Source organism: Silene latifolia, chromosome X (genome assembly GCF_048544455.1).
Source record: "Silene latifolia isolate original U9 population chromosome X, ASM4854445v1, whole genome shotgun sequence".
NCBI classification, from domain to species: Eukaryota; Viridiplantae; Streptophyta; class Magnoliopsida; order Caryophyllales; family Caryophyllaceae; genus Silene; species Silene latifolia.
This window is the reverse complement of record NC_133537.1, coordinates 20,683,425-20,704,428: the sequence shown is the minus strand read 5'-3', so window position 1 is coordinate 20,704,428 and position 21,004 is coordinate 20,683,425. Positions and strand designations below refer to the sequence as shown.

At 36.5% G+C, this 21,004-nt stretch overlaps 2 protein-coding genes across 2 annotated transcripts; both read left to right on the top strand.

The window, feature by feature from the left end:
- The first annotated feature begins 5,162 nt into the window (after nt 1-5,162).
- LOC141617007 (uncharacterized) lies at nt 5,163-6,608 on the top strand. Its single transcript, XM_074434175.1, has one exon. The coding sequence runs from the start codon at nt 5,163-5,165 to the stop codon at nt 6,606-6,608; it is 1,446 nt and encodes a 481-aa protein (XP_074290276.1).
- Nucleotides 6,609-6,635: 27 nt separating this feature from the next.
- LOC141617006 (ATP-dependent DNA helicase PIF1-like) lies at nt 6,636-7,646 on the top strand. The gene has a single exon (XM_074434174.1). The coding sequence runs from the start codon at nt 6,636-6,638 to the stop codon at nt 7,644-7,646; it is 1,011 nt and encodes a 336-aa protein (XP_074290275.1).
- The last annotated feature ends 13,358 nt before the right edge of the window (nt 7,647-21,004 follow it).

Sequence of the window (21,004 nt, the reverse complement as noted above, 5' to 3'; positions counted from 1 at the left end):
TATGTTGATGGCTGATACTTTTACCTATTATATTCTTTGTGACGGACAATTTTAATCAAAAGTAAACAAATAATTTGTACGGGGAGAGTATTGAATATGGCCTTGATTATATAATAGGTTGGTGATCAGTTTCAGCATAGAAAGTTTAAAGTTTAAAATTTTATTTACTAATTAAGTCAGTCCAATGTTGACATTGTTAAATGGAGTAATGAAAACAAACTTGATCCGTTCTTATCCTTTTCAAATTTTTTCAGCTTGCATTTTGGTGTGTGTAATTCTTCCATTTTAAAATTACCAGTAGTGAGATCTAATTAAAGTATTAAAACCAGTAAATTGCATACACTTGTATTTTATGTACAAGTATTAAAGTTAACGAAAAACAAGGTATTTTTTGGTATTGAATCCCCAAATTTCCGTCGTTGGTTATATCTGAAAAAAGAAGGTTGGAGAAGGTAGAAAGGATAAATTGTTTTCTTTGGTACGCAAAATGGGCAAATCCCCGTTTTCCACTCCAAATGTAGGATTGCAAGCTGGTTGTCCAATGGTGCTACTACTTAGAACTTTCACTGTGAATAATTGATGTTTGCTTTATTTTGTGAGAGAAAATAAAACAAATGTAAATTATTGACTGAGACGGAGGGAGTGCTCAATACCATCTTGCAACACAAATATTCTTTAACAAATATAATATAAAAAAGGTAGTTAGCTTCGTACGTAAATGCTTATGGTTCGATGTTTGTACTTTGGAGCGATTAAAAGCACTATTCGTTCTAAGACCGTGTTATTTCGGACTTCAATTCATCTCATTTCAATTTAACTTTATTAGTATTCGTTAAAATTTACCGTAGCAAAAAAGAAACGCACGGTAGCAGTAGGTGCAAGTTTGAGCTTTTATGATTATGAGCGTACCTATGGAGTACTATGGTAGACGTGGAGTTGGATATCATTCCTTATATGGTACTTTATTCGTCTTTGTGCGAGCTAAATGGTGTGCCTTTAACTATTCTCGATTTGGAATTGTTACTTTGGTAATTGAGCGGTTTTTCTATTTTGTTGCCTACTTTCCAATTACTCCCATACTGGAACAGTTAACACCCTTACGCATGTCTGTTCACCGTTTACGATTCAGTAAAACTACCTTTCCTATTTAAGTGTGTTAGAAAGCAGTAAATTTTTTTGCCCTACTTATAAGCACGTGAAAGGAGAACAACTGACTCAGACACCCTAATATGGAAAAGTACAACAATTAGCTGGTACAGAGGGAGTCATTTATAGTCGAGGTTTTGTTCTAAAAAGGTAGTCTGACGGTTTTCAGTTGACTACCCGTAGGTCATAGAAAGAACGTTGAATATTTTAAAACAGCCACATAGTTTAACAGTTGTATAAGTGAGACTGATTGGATCGACGCCGTAAAATTAGTGAAATAATATGAAGGCGTTAAACAGTATTCAATTAAGCAAATGCTCCCTTTTTAATTAATCCCTTAAACATTGAGTATCAAACTAGTTGTTTGATTATCACCACAAATATGGAAAATGACACTTGGGCCTGGCTACTCTAACCTTTCTCTTTCTTACAAATTATACTGCAATGATTCTAATTTGTGATGTTCGGGTTGACTCTTAAGACGAATATATTAGTCTTATTCCTCTTAAGGTTAGAACAGGTCAAATACGTTTTCTCAATAAAATGTATAGGGAATAACAAAATATCTGTCTAAACTAAAGAAACTGAAAATTACTTAACTCAAGGCCCGTACCCTCATTGCTGTCTAACGTGCGCGCACAAACATAAGATCAGCACCAGGTTAACAACTACTACCGAAGCTGCAAAGCTGCGGTCATGGCTATCATATCTTGATTTTTTATCGTTTTTCGAGGAACGTTTGCTAAGAGTGACGGTCGGAGGATACAAATGTCGTAAGCTGATTCAGAAGACTCAAGACAACTGTTTTCTTAATTCTCTGTGAAAACAAACCTTATTTATATAGCACCGTATTCATGTCTTCTCCATCAATATGTTTATATGCATATGGCCAATCACAAGTCCAATATATACTTCTGAAGTAACAATAGAATGCCTTCTTCCCATATTCCACATCCTTATTTGCCGGAGGCTTAAAAAGAAGTAGCCAGGCTTGGAATTGACACCATCACTCTTAAAAAACAAAAAAAAAATGATACTCTTGTTGTAGAAATGTTCAACGATTCATATGTAGCTTTTACGCACTATCAGTTCGATGTGTCATATTTCATTTTACCTTTTGTGCGGCTTCTTTCATACATTTTTCGTATAACAACGTGAAATTTCGTGGTCTAGAACTTTAATTTAGGTAAAAGTTCTCCACTAATAAGATGTACGCTAGAAAATATGTTACGATCTTGTTCAATTGCAGTTACCTTTTATGTATACAAGTTAATTAGTATTGCTCAATAATCTGTCTGTATCTGTCAGTCTGGACGCAGTCATTTGCACATGAATGCATAGACTTTTTTGGATGTTATGTGTTTAAATCTTTGTAAAAGGAAAAATGTGCCCAACACGTGTTCGCCTACATCAATGCATGTATTTGTGTCCTTGCCTCTTCTACTGAATCTTTGCATGCAAGTAATATAGTTTCTATGTTACACCTGTTGCTATTAACATAATTTTTTTAATTTTTTTTGGCTTCTATGTGACTATTTCTTTGTAAAATGTGATAAATATGCTTTATTTAAAATAAAATAAACGTTCTTATATTGCGGTTCAAAAGTTGTCATTCGTTTACGTTTCTAAGTCACGTTTGCTGTTTGCAGTTAGTAGGATTTGAAAATAAATCTAAGTGAGCCTGTTGGGAATAAAGCAAAACTACCTTTACAAATCGCAACGCAAAATCCAAAGGTTAGTGCCTCTATATTAGGGATGGCAATTATGACCCAAACCAAACCGAACCCGAATCGAACCGAAGGAAAAAATTCGATCCAAACCCACTCTTTAAAAACCCATTCCCGATCCACTATTTAAAAACCCATATCCATATCCACTATTGGAAAACCCGAACCAAATCCAAACCTGATCCATTCATACCCGAACCCGATCCAAGTGGATATTATTGAAAATTTAGGCTTTATTGACCTTGAAATTTAAATTTCCGTATACAAGATTAAATTTTTTATGTATCAAATCAAGATTCGTATTGGGTTTTGGATTATGTAGTGGATCGGGTATGGATTTGGAGCGGGTATGGGTTTGAAAAAAGTATAATGGATCGGGTATGGATTTTAAAATTTTGGATATGGATCAGGTATGGATATGGATCTGTGATCCAATAAGTAAGTGGATCGGGTTTGAATCTTGCAAAACCCGATCCAACCCGACCCATTGCCATCCCTACTCTATATAATTACAATTCAAGTAATAATTTTTTTGTAGTTGTCGTTGTTGTGAACTTCAATTTTCCTATGTTAGCTTAAATTCTCTATTTTTGCCTACACGCTCGTAACTTTCACGGACAGAGGAATGACCTCTTCCATAGTACTGCTTTGTCTGATGCGTTATATTGGAACCTATATAAAAAAGTTAATCTAACACATAGAAGAATATTTATTCAACAAATTGTCCGGACAATTTTTTTGACGCTACATCGGTCGATATTAGTCATTAAAATAATATATTAAAATTTACCGCATGCGTATTCTGAATAATAAAAACAGCACTTATATTGTTTTACAACAAATTTTCAGTCTTGATTACTTAATAGCAAATATTTTTAAAACCTTTTAAGGTTGTCACTTTTTAATTTGTTTGTTTTTCATATTTTACTTGGTCCTTGTAAGATTTTAGTTGTTGTTTTTATTGAATAACTTCTTCTTTGTAAAACAGTTCTTTAGTATGAATATATTAAAGCACGTTGCATCGTGTTCTCGTGCAAGTCAGCAATCGAAGAAAAAAAACCCTGTTTCATCAAATATTAATCCAAAGGGTAAACATCATTTAACCATAATCATATACAACTTCTTTTTATTTTTGAATTTTTTTGTATTGTCGGCTTCGCAGCTGCGCATTATCTAAAATTCGTTACGTCTTTGAAGGTTTTCCAAATCCACCTTCTAAGCCATATGTTCTTCCCATACCGTCATTGTGTCGCTACTGCGGTGCAAAACTGCTCAAAAATGAATCGCAAAGCTTTTGTTGCTCTAATGGAGATATACGCCTTGCACAAAACGTTCCGCCAAATGATCTCCGTCTACTATTCTTGTCAAATGATTTTATATCCCAAAATTTCAGAAAGTACGTGATGTTGTACAACAGTTCTTTTGCTTTTACTTCATTCGGGGTAAAAAGGGATCGTGAACTTGCGCAAAGAAATCGCGGCATCTATACACGTTTAGAGTTCAGGGTCAGGCGTATCATTTCATCAATGACATTTTACCTACTGCCGGGCGTCTGCGCTATATCCAACTCTATTTCTTTGATACGGATTTAGAATTATGGCATAGACTACAAATTTCATCAGATATAGAGCATCGCGTGGTTCAGGATTTGATGCGCATTATGGAGTTCAATCCTTACACACGATTCTTTAGATCGTTGAGAGACATCGGTATAGATGACGAAAGCCGAATTATAATAAAATCGGATCCTTTGTAAGATCAAAGAACTCATAATGCCCCAACGACATCCCAGGTTGTTGCAATTTGGACTGACGATGAAAATTCATCAGCTCCTCCGCGACATGACGTCGTTGTACACGCAATTTCTGGAACAAGTCACAGAATACTGCACTATTACGGTTGCTACGATCCATTGCAATACCCTATTTTATTTCCTTTTGGCGAGACAGGATGGCATCGTCGTATCTATCGATTCAATTCCAATCGTCGACGTCGTCTTGATTGCCCTACTTTTCCGGTAAATGAAATTCTAATACAAACAGCGGCTTCAGGACGAAGAACAAGGTCCGCATCTTTATATTCTCTTTTTCACTATATATATCTTTTTTTCCTATCTCTTCTCCTCAATCCAATACCTCTCGCTTCCTTCTACCTACAGTGGCAAGTACTTCGGAGTCAGAGAAAAAAGTCTCCTGCAGAGAATATTACTGCTATCGACTTCAGATTCGTCCCGCTGATTCGTCGATATTGTTAAGAAGTGGTCGTCTGCTCCAACAATATAGAGTAGATATGTATATTAAAATTGAGACGACTCGACTCGATTACATAAGAAATAATCAAAATATAATTCGAGCCGACTTATATCAAGGAATTATAGATAGTCATGCCGCTGGGCAAAGATCTGGCGCGAACATTGGTCGTTGCTTCATATTGCCGGCCAGCTTCATTGGATGTGATCGTGATTTTAGACGTCGCTATCTTTCTTCTATGACTGTGGTGCAGCGATACGGAAAGCCAGATATATTTCTGACGATGACATGCAACCCCCGTTGGCCAGAAATTGAGCGCGACCTATCGCCTTTTGAGGAAGCTCAGAACAGACCGGACCTTATTTCGCGGGTCTTTCGAGCAAAATTGTTTGAGTTAAAGAAAGACATCTGCGTGCGTAAAGTATTTGGCAATGTAGCTGGATACGTTTATGTCGTTGAGTTTCAAAAAAGAGGTCTGCCACATGCCCATTTTCTAATCATTCTTGATTCTACGAGTAAAATAAGGACTCCGGACCAATATGACAACTTCGTCTGTGCTGAGTTGCCTAACAATTCGGAAAACCCTCATCTATACTCTTTAGTTGTTCGCCACATGATGCACGGGCCTTGCGGTAGAGCCAACTCTTCAAATCCGTGCATGAGGAATGAAAGATGTAAAAACCATTACCCTCGTGAGTTTGCATATACGACAACTAATGGCCGTGATTCATATCCTATATATCGTAGAAGAAATACCGGCGTTCATGTAACTGTTCGAGGATTAGAACTAAATAATCATTGGGTTGTTCCATACAATCCTTTTCTTTTAGCCAAATATGACTGTCACTTAAACGTAGAAATATGTTCTACCATTAAGGCAGTTAAATACATGTATAAGTACGTTTATAAGGGCCATGATAGAGTGTCGTTTGCTGTTACTGATCTTAGCAATCAGTACTCGTTTGATGAGATTACTGCTTACCAATCTACACGGTGGATTACTCCACCAGAAGCAACATGGCGGATTTATGGATTTCATTTGAACGAGATACATCCTAACGTTGTTCCATTACAAGTGCAGCTACCAAATATGCAAACTGTTAGTTTCCGGCCATGGGAAAACCTTGGTAACGTTTTAGATGACGACGCACGTAAGAGAACAATGTTAACAACTTTCTTCGAGCGAAATTTGAATGATAATTTTGCTAAGACATTGTTATACAGTGAATTTCCAGAACATTATGTATGGCATGATCGAAAAAGAGATAAAATCTGGACTCCACGTGAGAAAGGGTTTGACTTAGGTCGTTTGGTCTACGCAAATCCATCTGAAGGAGAGCGCTACTATTTATGTCTTCTTCTAGCAAACGTTCGAGGGCCTACATCCTTTGATGATCTCAAATCCATTAATGGCATATTGTGTAATTCATTTCAAGACTCCGCGTTCAGGCGAGGTTTGCTTGAAGCAGATGATTCTATTGAGTAGTGCTTAGAAGAAGCCTCACGGTATCAGATGCCAGGTGCGCTTCGTAGATTGTTTTCAACTTTGCTCATTTACTGTCATCCAAAAAACCCTAAATTGCTTTGGGATAAATTTTACACAGTTTTCTCAGAGGACTATGCATATGCATTTCCATCACAAAGCCGAAAAGTACTACAACTAACTCTTCGAAATATTTGTTATTTGGTCGAATCAATGGGCAAAAGCTTCAGTACTTTTGATTTTGGGGATTTAAAATTGGACGAAATAGATCTACAGAGATCCAACATGAAAGAAATTGAAGAACTTAATGTTCCAATAAGTTCTGAGGAATTAAATTCCGTGCACCTACTTAATACAGAACAGCGTTACGCTTATGACACAATTTACAGAAGGGTTATAAAAAATGAAAGAGGTTCTTTTTTCTTAGATGGACCTGGTGGTACAGGCAAAACTTTTTTGTATAAAACATTGCTTGCGAATCTCAGAGTCAAAGGTAATATTGCAATTGCGGTTGCAAGCTCTGGTATTGCTGCTGCCAATCTCCCTGGAGGCAGAACATGTAATTCTCGATTCAAGATCCTTCTTGATCTCGAAGGGAATGAAAGTTCGCAAATCTCAAAAAAGAGTTCTCTAGCAGAACTAATTCGTGCATGTAGGTTAATTATTTGGGATGAAGCACCAATGGCAAAACGCCAGGCAATCGAACACTTTGAAAATACCATGCGTGATGTTTGCTCAAACAACCTTCTTTTTGGTGGCAAAATTGTTGTATTTGGTGGAGACTTCCGACAAGTGTTACCTATTATACCGAAAAGTACATTGCGAGAGGCAATCAATTCAAGCTTTGTGATGTCTCCGATGTGGACAAAACTTGAAAAATTACATTTAACTGTAAATATGCGTGCTATGCGCGATCCAGCATTTGGTAATTTTGTTTTAGACATTGGTGATGGCTCGCATCCTTATGAAAATGGAGAGGATATCAAATTACCAAGATCAATCGTTATATCTGGAACAGAAGAACATGCACTAATAGAATGACTGATTGATGCAATATATCCAGACATACAACTAATAACTACAGATCCATCACTAACTACGACAAGAGCAATATTGACACCGAAAAATGATGATGCACAGACTATAAATGCTATGTTAGTTTCCAAACAAGAAGGTCAAGCATTTACCTACAGAAGCTTCGACGAAGCGGCGTGACATATAGCAACAACATGTCAAGATCCACTTGAATTTCTAAATACACTACAGCCAAGCGGTCTTCCACCGCATGAATTGATACTGAAAAAGAATAGTCCCATTCTTTTGTTGAGGAATTTAGATCCAACTTCAGGACTTTGCAACGACACGTGGCTTATATGCAAAGGCTTTGATCGGAATGTCATAGACGCAGAAATTGATGTCGGTCACCATAAGGGCGAAAGAGTTTTCATACCAAGAATTCCACTTCAACCATCTCCTACTGACAAATTTCCTTTTCAATTCAAAAGAAAACAGTTTCCCATAAAATTAAGTTTTGCAATGACTATTAACAAAGCACAAGGTCAAACACTTGGTAAAGTTGGCATATATCTACCACGTCCTGTATTTTCCCACGGCCAGCTATACGTTGCTCTTTCAAGAGCAACTCAAAGTTCAGATGTCACAGTAGCAGTTCTTCCGCATTGTGCTCTGAATGACAGTTGGAGACGTACAAGAAATATTGTATGCTATGAAGTACTACATATTGCTAGATAAAACCAAATGGATGTTTCTAAAATTTGTGTTATTATTTTATTTCCTAGATTTGTTAATGCAATAGTGTTTTTGTAAATAGTTTTTCGTGCTTATCGATTTTGTTTGTAACTTAATAGGGGTGTAATTTTTTTTTTTTGCATTTCGTATTTCTTTTTTGATTTTTTGATTACAAAAATAAACACAAAATTCAGTGTGTACAACGTCGTTGTCTCCAATTCTTTATCATTTTCATATTAAAATAATTCTCTTTCGTACGTCATCTTTAAATTTTAATCATGTACTAACGCACTACCTGTTAATAAAGGAAAATATACATTGTCGTTTCTCAGCTACCGAAAAATTTGTTCGGCAAATAATTACGCTTGTCTAAAATTTAGATATACTATTTTCTATGACTTCCTATATTTTATTTTTGTGCTACTGTATATATTTTTACGTCGATTTCAGTTTACACTTTCTCTGACATATATTCACAGCTTCAATGTCTTAACATAAATTACCTTATTTTGTAGATTGAAATGACTCCTCCAAGAATCCCTCTTGCCTCCGCAACTGATCGTACTCGGAACTTCGCCATAGTCGTACGATTGGAGTCTTTACTCGCTTCAAAAAAGGCAAGGCTTGGAGATAAAACTCTTCAAAATTTGCTCTTCAGTGACAGAGAGGTATAAACCAAAATATTATACAACATATACTTATTGCTTACAATTTTAGATGCTGAAGTTTTCTAAATTTTATTTTGCGCTTTTACTTATGCATCAGGGAACAGAAATGTCAGCAACTATCTATGAGGAAGATATTGCTTATTATAAAGACATTTTTCGTGAAGGTCACGAGTATGAAATTCCAAATCCAACCATAAAACGCATTCCCGAGCAATTCAGATATGAAAATAATATCTATCAAATGACATTGAAAGGTGGTCTGGATGTAGTTGATCTCGGTCCCACTGAAAATGAAAGGACATACTGGGTTCAGCAAATGCAATAACAAGTTGTCTAGATCGCAAAGAACGATTTGGTGATGAACGCTATATTTTATCATATTTACTATTCTATTGAAGCTTGCTAAATTTTGTTGCTCACAATTTTTTCTTTTTCCCATGTAGATATAGTTGGCGTAGCTCTTTCTATCGGATCCTTAAAAACAGTTACGACGAGAACATCTGGTGATACCCTACAAGCAAGAGACATAATTGTTGTTGACCAGAGGTAACAAACTTAGGAAATGCAATTTTTCAATGCCCATTATGTAAAAATTCCTTCTATTTCACTTTACCTCTATATACAGGATGCAGCCGGTCGTTGTAACCGCTTGGCGTTTGAATGCTTTAGAACCCACAGAAAAAATTGCACGCGTCATAGAATCTCTACCCATTGTACAGATCACTCGGGTTAGAGCAGCCAGATTTGGGGGTATGTTAATATATTTTATAGTAATCATCAAATTTATGAAGCATATGATAAAGCAATACAATACACAGGGGGTTGCTGTGGTACTACTCGTTTTTCAAGCATCATCTTTGATATTTCATATTTCCGCCGCAATGATTTACTTACGGACATGGTATGATAAAATTTAGTTTTCGGAAGTTTCAATTCATATTCAATCCAAGTTCAAGCTAATCTTACTACTGCCTAAATGCAGGGCAAATAACAATAAAGATAACCTCTGAGGTATTGTTGTTACTTATGAAGCAAATGCTGCAGGAACAAACTCAACAAATCGAGGCGAAAGCTCAACAAATCGCTGCACCTCAACTGAAAACATAGAGACTTTGCTCCCAATAAGTTCTCTTGCGGATCAACCGGTAAATCTTTACACAAATATAAGTACGGCTGACAATTGCCAACCAATATCCTTTACATAAGTTACATTTACTGATCTACTTGTTCACCAATTTATAGGAGAAAAAAATTATACTCATACAAGGAAAAATAAAGTCCATCACAAATCCAGGTGACTTTGCATACACTTCATGTAATGTGTGTAGAAAAGGAACAGCCGTCCCAGTTGGGGAATCCTTTCGTTGTACCCTTTCCGATAAACCTCATAAAGGCATTTCAAAGGCCACGTAAGTAAAAAACACTATATTTTTCGATAGACCTTATAATCTGCCTCTATATAGAATGTCTAACATTATAACTTTCCGTTTATGATAGTTGTGCTCTGAGAATTATTTTCAGCGACGACACAGGTGAAACACGTTTTACGCTCTTCGATTCACTGGCAGAGGTAGTTCTAAAAAAAAAGTACCGTTGAAGTTCTAGCTCTACCAACAGAGGTGGTTTCATACTGAAAACCTTTTCCTATTACTAATTTATAATTACCTATTACAATTTTATACTATAGTCTTTCACCACTATTATTTATTTATTTTAGGAACGGTTGTCCTTAATCGATGAAGCTCTTCTTAGAATAAAGGATCAGGAATTTGTTATAAAACTGTGGTCGTTCGACGTTGGTGGGCCAGTTAGACAAATACGCTTTCGCCCGCAGCATATTAAGGAAACACAAGTTTAGAGCAACGAAAGCATTTTCCGAATCGGTTACTTAGAAAGACGCAACTTAGTTACATATGTATCACTTTTTGTGATTTTAATAACTGCTTCTTGGTGCTTCATTTCAGTCAGACTGGTCCTCTAACATCGGAATGTTGTTCATCGTCGTTTGCGTGGTCGTTAACATTTACAAATTAAAAAATGAGCATTCATATATGTCCTCATGATACATTAATGATTCGAAGTGCCGGATTAGGTTATATCGCTACAGGTATGTACCTAATCTGACCAAATTTATGCTAATATTTTTTGGAAATACTCCTAAATGACACTACTTACAGGTACATTAATATAACAGAGTTCTCAGTCCATTCTATAATTGTGTAACCGTAAACGTTAGCGTTATAAAACACCAATAGCCGTTTAGTTCTTTCAGAATAGTATATGCCAAATCTACTATAATAGAAGAAAAATTTGTCTTAGAAGTGAACATGATAATTAGGTATTTGAGGTTAATACATGCTCCGTACATTTATAGTTGCATTCACAGCTACAATCAAAAAATAAAAGCAAATTCATAGTTAATCAAATACTCCCTCCGTACCACACCAAAGGTAACGTAGGGAAAATTGGGGTATTTAAGAAAATGTGGAAAAAGTAAGGGTAAAGAGGGAAAAAATAAGTGGGGTATGTAATTGTGGGTTTAATTGTGGGTTGGTAGGTGGGGTATGTAATGACATTTTGTGTAAATATTAAATGGGTATAAGGATAACTTGGTAATGTTGTGGGCCAAATAAGGAATGTTACCTTTGGTGTGGTACGTCCGTTTATAGTAAGTGTTACCTTTGGTCTGATACGGAGGGAGTACTTATTTTGGAAAAAAAATTCTATCACAAACAGACAAAATAACCTAGACATCATCATACAGATTTATTTGGAGTACATTTTCTTAATTATAGTCGTAAAGATAAATTTGAGATGGAAATGAAGCCTTATCTATTAGTAGACATCGATCTGTTACGAAAGTTATAGAAATACACATGTTATCCATATGGCGTTACACATATATATGCTCTATCTTGAAAATAGTGTTTTCGAACACGTTCGGTATACGTTTAGCTTGTTGTTGGAAAAAAGACTTCTTCATCTGTTAGCTCTTTTCTTAATTACTTAACCTTTTTCTTTTTTACTTAGAAAGACGGAACTTAGTTACATATGTATCAGTTTTTGTGATTTTAATAACTGCTTCTTGGTGCTTCATTTCAGTCAGACTGGTCCTCTAACATCGGAATGCTGTTCATCGTCGTTTGCGTGGTCGTTAACGTTTATGAATTAAAAAATGAGCATTCATATATGTCCTCATGATACATTAATGATTCGAAGTGCCGGATTAGGTTATATCGCTACAGGTATGTACCTAATCTGACCAAATTTATGCTAATATTTTTTGGAAATACTCCTAAATGACACTACTTACAGGTACATTAATATAATAACAGAGTTCTCATTCCATTCTATAATTGTGTAACCGTAAACGTTAGCGTTATAAAACACCAATAGCCGTTTAGTTCTTTCAGAATAGTATATGCCAAGTCTACTATAATAGAAGAAAAATTTGTCTTAGTAGTGAACATGATAATTAGGTATTTAAGGTTAATACATGCTCCGTACATTTATAGTTGCATTCACAGCTACAATAAAAAAATAAAAGCATATTCATAGTTATTCAAATACTTATTTTGGAAAAAAAATTCTATCACAAACAGACAAAATAACGTAGACATCATCATACAGATTTATTTGGAGTACATTTTCTTAATTATAGTCGTAAAGATAAATTTGAGATGGAAATGAAGCCTTATCTATTAGTAGACATCGGTCTGTTACGAAAGTTATAAAAATACACATGTTATCCATATGGCGTTACACATATATATGCTCTATCTTGAAAATAGTGTTTTCGAACACGTAATTTTACTAGAAATGTAGATACTTCCACATGTCATACAAATGCCAGAAAAAGAACATACCACATCATTTGAACATGCAGAAGAATTTGTCTATAAATGCATAACAGGGCCTCACAGATAGGTACCAATTACTTGTAGAAGATCATTTCACATTGGTAAACCTTCTTCTCAAGTCCTTTTAAGTTAACTTTAAAAAACACTCCTTCTTTTAATATATTCATGCGTTTATGTTAAGGTTTGTTTTTTTTGTTTTTTTTGTAGACTGACTTTAAATATTTTACATGTTTCAGATTCGTCAGAAATCGAGCGATGTCCGATGGAGGTAAATCTGAAAATTATATTAAACGATTTACTTAAACAACTCTATCTACCTGTAGCTGAATTCGGCATCTACGCAGTAACGGAAGACGAGTTAAGAGCCTACGTTCAAATACGTGGACTTAGTTCGCGTTCGAAAAGTGTTAAATTTATAGGATCGCCTTCAGATCTTGTCGGGATGTCGCAACAGAGCTGTTCAAGCTATTAAATTTCTTAAGGACCTATATGGGTTTGACGTCGTCGATTATAACTACTATAGTCTAAAGATGCTAGAGCAAAACTATGAAACGCTAAAGCAAGAGTACTACATAGCTACCGGGCATGAAATCGCTTCCGAAATTGAGCTTCTGTCCATTTCGGATGACGACTGACTGCCTACCTTCTCCACGCCTGTTCAGAACTACTAATATAATCATGTAAATAATTCTAGGGATCCAATAAATGTATAATATATCCCGTGTGTGTTGTTTGTATATATAATGTTTATAAATAAAATAAAATAGCTTTGTGTATATGTTTCAGATTCAACATTACTATCCGTTCTCTAAGTTTACCTCGCACAATAATTACAAATATGCTAAAATTACCGCAGCAAGTCAGAAAAGTTGGATGCCGCGTGCGGAGCACGCGGCGTTCCAACTAGTGTGTGGTAAATGGTCATGTAACAATATCAAACTAATATACTACTCCGTACCATGTTTTTAATAGCTTTTATAAGCTCAATGCCATTATTTGCTAATATAAAGACTAATTCGGTGTAGCATAGTACATAACCTCAGTGGGATTAATTATGCACGAAAATAAACAACAAATTTCTACGTATTGCTATATACAGTATGAATTAATGAGTATTTGCCTAAACTTTTCGTGCTTTAATTAATTCATCCAAGTGGTTCACAATTTACAAATTATTAAAATTGGTATATGTTAGTCTCCTCATGAAAAGTTAATACCTTAGAATTGGATTGTCGTTACCGCCATCTTATAATCCTCTAGGTATAAAACCCAAGTTTTTTAGAGGAATATGATTGGTCCTCATAATTTTTAGTGGGCGGGGTCCACTTCAATCTCTCTTCTCTTCTTTTCATTTCCTCTTTTTTCATGACATAATCTTCTTGATTTCATTATTTTCGCGATATTTCTAATTTTAGTATAAAGTAGATATGAAAAATATGAAGTATCGACTTCAAAATAAATGCAAGCAAATATTAAAAAACTAGATATAAGTGACGGATCGTACTTACATGAACATATTTTTGTCTAGGCGATATAACTATCTAATATTACATTTATATTTATGTCGAGGTTCGAAACTATCTAAATTTTCAAATGGTAGATATATTATTATTGTTATCGTAAACCGTGCATTTTTTTTGCACGGGCTTAAAACTAGTACGTGTATGAGACCAAAGACAAGTAGAAAACACTTTCAAGTAATTGTGAGAAGTAACAATAACAGGCAGAAAAATTATAAAATCCATCACAATAAGCATATTATGCAATATGTTTATATATGTAATGGTTAAGCAAGCAATATAACAAATTATCATTAGTCATTAATTCCTCGTCATAGTCTTAACTCTCAACACTATGAACTTTAGGCCATAGTGTGCATATCAAAATTCAATTTGTATATAATTTTTCTCATATCGAACTTCTATAGCGTATATGAGTGTCACATGGATTACTTGGACCAATTATTCTGTCTAAGAATGAATTTGGCTCAATTAAGACAACATCATTAAACTTAATTAAGGCCACATCATTAGACTTATTATTATGTCATGTCCTTGATCTCTACTACAGGTAGAGTTTTTATGAGATTTCACATTCACTTCAAGGAATGTATCAAATTTCATTATATTATTCAATTTCAGGTGAATAAGAATCACTTCAGAAATAATTTCCCCTTTAATAAAAATCGCTTTATTCTCAATTGTCGGTTCATAAACTCATAGACGTGGACTACCTTTGGCCACTAGAATTTACATATGGATTTATGGCCACTTACACTTATACAATATGAATATATTGTACTGATGAGACGGTGTTAAATTATTACATATTTTTAAAACTTTGAACTTCAGGTCAAAGTCATAATATGGACATATCTCCTCATATTATAAAATATTTTTTTTTTCCTTTTTGGAACTCCAAATCCAAATTATATGATACATCCTTGCTTAAAACTTGGATCATTAGTTCACAATTGATCAAAAGTTTCAATTATAGGTCTCCGTCGATAAAATGTCTTGATTAAATCACTTACGTGTGTCAAATATAAAAGGACGTAAATTCAATGTCTGTAATTGCCATGATTAAGCAACTTGCTTTGGCAATTAATCAAAGATAACATGATTAACATAGGATTAGTGGTACACTGGTACGTAACGAGTAAAGTATATAGCAAATAAAACAAAACATGGACAAAACCTAGAGAATAGTTCTCCACCTAAATTGACATAGGACGTATTTGTCGATTTATAGTTGTAAAAAAAAAACGTACTTGAATCCGCCATAAATAATATAATAAAATCTGATATAAACCTCCTAATTATTAGATCTAATTGATTGTACGAGATAATAATAGGGATGGTTAGAGATCTTGTTGTGAAATAAAGAGATGGAAGAATTGTAGAGAGAAGGCAGAGAGAAGAAAAGAGAGACAAAACTATATTCTTATTCCATTAGGAAGAGTATATATATACAACACAAAAGGTAGAGTTTCCATAAAGATAATATATTATATAATCCTTGTAGATACCCGTATCCGTCGATATTGGAATTTATAGAGAACCCGACAAACACCCGATGATGATAGGACACATGTATTCTTTAGTTGTCATTGTCATTATTTGGAGCTCGTTTTACGATGTAGAATGGGCGTCGTCGATGAAATATTTTATCAATTTAAATGATATTTAAATTAATGTTTGTTTTATTAAAGTGAATTCATGTTATTATTTTAATTTGAATTTATTTTCTTAAGTTTATTTTATTGAAAATAAAATAGATATTTGATTTGAAAAATCATTCTTAAGTTACTTGATTTGAAAAATCAATTTAAATCAATTTGTAAATCGTATTTGAAGAACTCGTTTTTTACAATGGTTTTGTATGCGATTTTGAGCTCGTTTTCAACTCGATTTGAGCACGGTTTTCGAAGCAAACTCAAGCCAACTCTTGACCCATAACCCAGCCCATCACTCATACTCATAACCAGGCCCTAACCTTGCGCAAACCCGCGTCCGTACCTCCTTATTTTCGAGTCCCAAACAGCCCGCACAACCAACCCTTTCCCTTACCCGTGTTTAGCTTCGCCAAGCCCCAAACCCGCTCCAAACACCACTTAAACCCGTGCCCATTAATCCTAAACCATACCCTAGTATCCTACCCATATTACCCTAGCTTAACCACCAAGAAAAACCCCTCCAAAACCCTACACGAGCTCATGAAAGCTGCTGGACAGCAGCAGCGAAACAGGGAGCCCGACTGCTTGTTGCTCTCTTTTACCCTACTTTAACTCCCTATAAATACCTCCCCTCTGCCATACTTTCATTCCTCTATGTTCTCCATACATACTACCATCACTTACCAGCATTAATATCCACAAACAAACCCTAATTGCCTCTCAAAACTCTCGACAAAACCGAGACATCCGAACTGAGAAACGGTTTGTGTCTCTCTCGAAATACCATTCGTTCCCTCTTCAAATCTCCATTAAAATTCGAGTTTCTTGTTCCTAATTAACCATATAATATAAATCTACATCTTAGACAAAGATTAACGAGCCAAATTGACCTTGAGAGTACACGAATCCCCACGAAAAACATAGTGTCATACACTCTGTTTTCGCGGCTTTTCCTGTCTGTCCAGTTCTGTTTGTGCTTGTTTTTCGTGCCCAATAACTCAGAATGAGCATGGTTTGCTTTAAGATCTTTATTCTACTCTCTTTCTAGTTTTCAAAACATCTTTTAAATCTAATTTTCACTGTGAAACGAGTGAGAAATTGCAGTTTGAAAGTTGCTGTCCAGATTTACAAAAAACGTGTTTGTTGCTTTGTTCCTTCGTCGACGACGGCCTCTCGAGATAAAATCTACGATCGATTACGACCCAAGAAGGTGTCAACGATACATGTAGGTTGAGGGTGCATCAAATCCTCCTCTTCTCCCTTTTATTTCGTTCTTTTTATGTTTGTTTTTTCATTGTTCGTTTTACATTGTTTATCGTTTTGCGTCATTTGATATCATTAACTATGAAACTAGTTTAGTCTGAGTATGAATTAAAGTACCACCATAAACACCCGCGTTGACTTGAGTCGGGAAAGAAATCCGCCACATCGGTCGGTCGTATCCCCCTTCTCATTTACATATCCTCATGTTCAAGGTAGGGCATTAATAAAATGGATTCTAACTTCGTTCCTCGCTTTTGACCCCTCGCTTGTTTCGTTCAATTCGATCTTCCCTAGGACCCTTCGCATGTTAGTTCGACCTCTGATTGTTAACATATGACTCATTTAGACGGCATTAGATCGTTTTAATAACCTAATTAGACATGTTAGGTGGCATCGACATAGCCTTAAAAAATCGATTAACAATTCTATAACCTAATTGAATGCATCTTTCTTTTCACCTGATTTCTCGCTAGTATAAGAGTGCGTGATTAGCACCTTCTTATTAACACTCGACGAGTTAATTTAATTAGCGAACGTGACCTAATTTGACCCTTTAGGCCGTGTAGAACACTCGGTTTTAAGCGAAGCCTTCTGACCTCTTTTATCATCGATTTCTAATGTATATCCCATATCGCTTTGCAAATCTATCTAACCTAATGAACCTAACCTAGGAACTAGGGTGGCCGTGGCTTGGCCGTGGGTGTGGCCGTGTCTTTTGTCTTTCTTGCTTCTTCTTTATATCATTTGTTCATCGTTGTTTCGTATTTTGTAATTACCTTTTGTTTATCGAGTCGTTTCTTGTAATTCGTTTGTAATTAGTTTTCTATTTGGTCGAGTCAAATGATTTACAAAAACCTTAGTCTTATTTGGTTAGATAGTTGTACTCCAATTCATGTAGGAGCGTAGTAAATCGCATGTTGTTTAAAGCGACATGGCCCGATTTATGCTAATGCATGCTTTGGTGTGTGACCTAATGTCTAATTCAATAAGATTAAGCGAAAGCACGCATTACGAGGAGTGACCCAAGGGCGTGAGTTATGTAAACCGTGGGCCACCCCTTTGTGCATGTTTTCCTAGGCCGAATGGCCATGTGTCGTGTATGGTGTCGTATATAGCAATTGTATTTAGATCGAGTTGCACCTCTAATTTCTCGTTGTGTCGGCATGAAATGCCTGGGTTATAATAGGGTAGATCCCAACGACTCCCCCATTCCCCTTAAGCCTTGTTTGCTTTGTTTTGTATGTTGTTGGATCAATCAACCCACATGCTAAATTACAACTTTGACAAAGTTAGTTTAGTTGCATCTAAAACGACATAGAAATTGTTGTCACATGTTAGGGTTTTAAAACGATGTTTGCATATCATATATCGCAGTAGCTACGACCTTGTTTGAAATCCGATACTTGACTTAGTAGAGGCCGTTATTGACGGGCGGGGTTAGGTGTCCTTACGGGCTTCCTAACACGTACCCTCACCCCTTACTCAAGATCTATGGTTTGTGGATCCGTCTAAATACCATTGGATTATGAGAGTCATTCAAATCGAGTGATATAGGGTACAAGTCTTTATCTTTAATCACTCGTAGTCGATTGGCTTTATGCTTTTCGATGAAAGGTGTAAAGTTGACTTGAACGGTTCCAAGTTCCCATAAAACTTGGTGGCGACTCTAATTTGTCTTAATTCGATTCGAAAGAACCTCGAGTCGATTATGCCTAGTGTGATCCCGCGGGACGCAGCTTCCCACGGCGTTGTCCACGATTTGGCGACTCACTGGGAAAAAGAGGACTTGTTACACTTTGTTTCTAGGGTCTTTTCCTTCGAGGTGAAACTTGAAAAGAAAGTATTGGAAAGTAAAACATTACTCGTAGTGCTACGATTCATGCATAAACCCTTAAGGACTTTCCCGGGCCGTCCCAGCGCTTCTTTGTGACGCGTGGGGGGCGACGTCCCACTATGCCAGGTGCTTGCACATTGCTTGCTTCCGCTCCGCCTCGTCGTGGTTCTTGAGGGTGGGGATGCTCTTCTAGGTACTCTACCTAAAGGCCCTTGCTCTATTAGACCCAAAAGGACGGAGGGCATAGACCTTCTTGTAGAAGACTTGCCGAGACTTAGAAATGTCTAGGAACATTCATCCTTATAACATGAGAATGACAATATGCAAGGTGAATTTCCCGAGTCTTTTCAAATTTTCCATGTCAATTTCAAAACCGAACTTTTGAACAACTTACTTTCAAAATAGCATGGTTTTAAAAACGCGGAATGCTGCCCAAGTAGGACTAGATTTTTCGGCCCAAAATGAGCTTTTATAGCCGGCATGCTGCCCATTTTAAATCTCATTTTTCAAATCGATTTTTTCGTTTTTTTTTTCAAATTCAATCCAAAATGTTTCTCGAACCTTAACCGAGCATGAAATGCGTCGAGTCGTGTCCGGGTCTTGGCCGTGTTTGGCTAGGCGTGTTTCGTTCTAAGTATCTAGAACACGGCCCTGTTGGGTCACCCAAGCTCACCTCTTGGGATTCGAGTCATGTGGGTCGACCAATTGGTCCAGAATAGTACACAGAAACGTCCAAGCTAGGCCATTTTAGGGCGTTTCACTTAAACCTATGGGCTATGTTAGTCCAATCACGGGTTTAGTCACACCGAGTCCAGTTTAGAATCGAGCTATGACAGTTTGAGTCATGTCGTTTTGTCGAGTCTAAAATGAATCGAGGTCTAAATCCAACCGTGAGTCGAACCTTTTGGTTAGTCAGTCTTAAGTCGAGTTTTTGTTTGAGTCAAGTTGGTGTCGTGTCCTTAAGTGTGCAGGGGCTCTTACATTTGAATATTGACTCAGTTCGGAGTTTTCTTGTAGAAAGGACGCCAAAAACCCGACTTCAAGCAATGGAAGACGCTGTTAACAAACTCACTGAGGCCGTGAACCTCATGAGGGCCAGAATGGATGTGATCGAATCCAAGCTGGGTGAAGATTCCTCCACCCCACCTCGATCGATCCGGAGAAACGGTTCAAATTCATTGAAGACCGTCTCAAACTCTCCCGGGGATGAACATCCACTACGAAAATGCTAGGGCCTATGCCCCAGTTCAGGATAAGTTGCCCACAAACATGGTACTCACCGATATCCCAAAGTTTAAGGGCACAGAAGATCCGGTCCACCATGTTAAGGCCTATAAGGGGTACTTAGCACTGAAGGGAGTACCTGCTGACATGCTCTCTGAAATTTTCGCTCAATCTCTAGATGAACACCCGAAGGCGTGGTTCTATAATCTGGACCTCAAGAACTTCCCCACTTTCGAAGATATCACGGTGGAGTTTTGTAAGCACTATGCTGATAATGTCGAGATTCGGACCAATATAAGGACGTTAGAGGTTATGACCCAGAAAGATAAAGAAGGCTTTACTGAATTCCTTGCAAGATGGCGCGCTGAAAGCGTGAAGTTAGCCAAGAAGCCTGGCGAAGTTGAAATGGTAGATAAGTTCGTAAAGAATCTACGACCTATTTACCGCAATGCTCTGAAATACCAGAATTTTGGCTCTTTCAAAGAATTGATAAGAATCGGGATAAAGGTAGAAGATGATGTCATAAGGGCAGAGGCTGAAAAGCCGAAAGGGTACCAAGGGGCCTCATCGTCTAAGGCCAAGGCCCCAGCAATGACCCATATTGATGAAGCCATCAATCTCTTAGA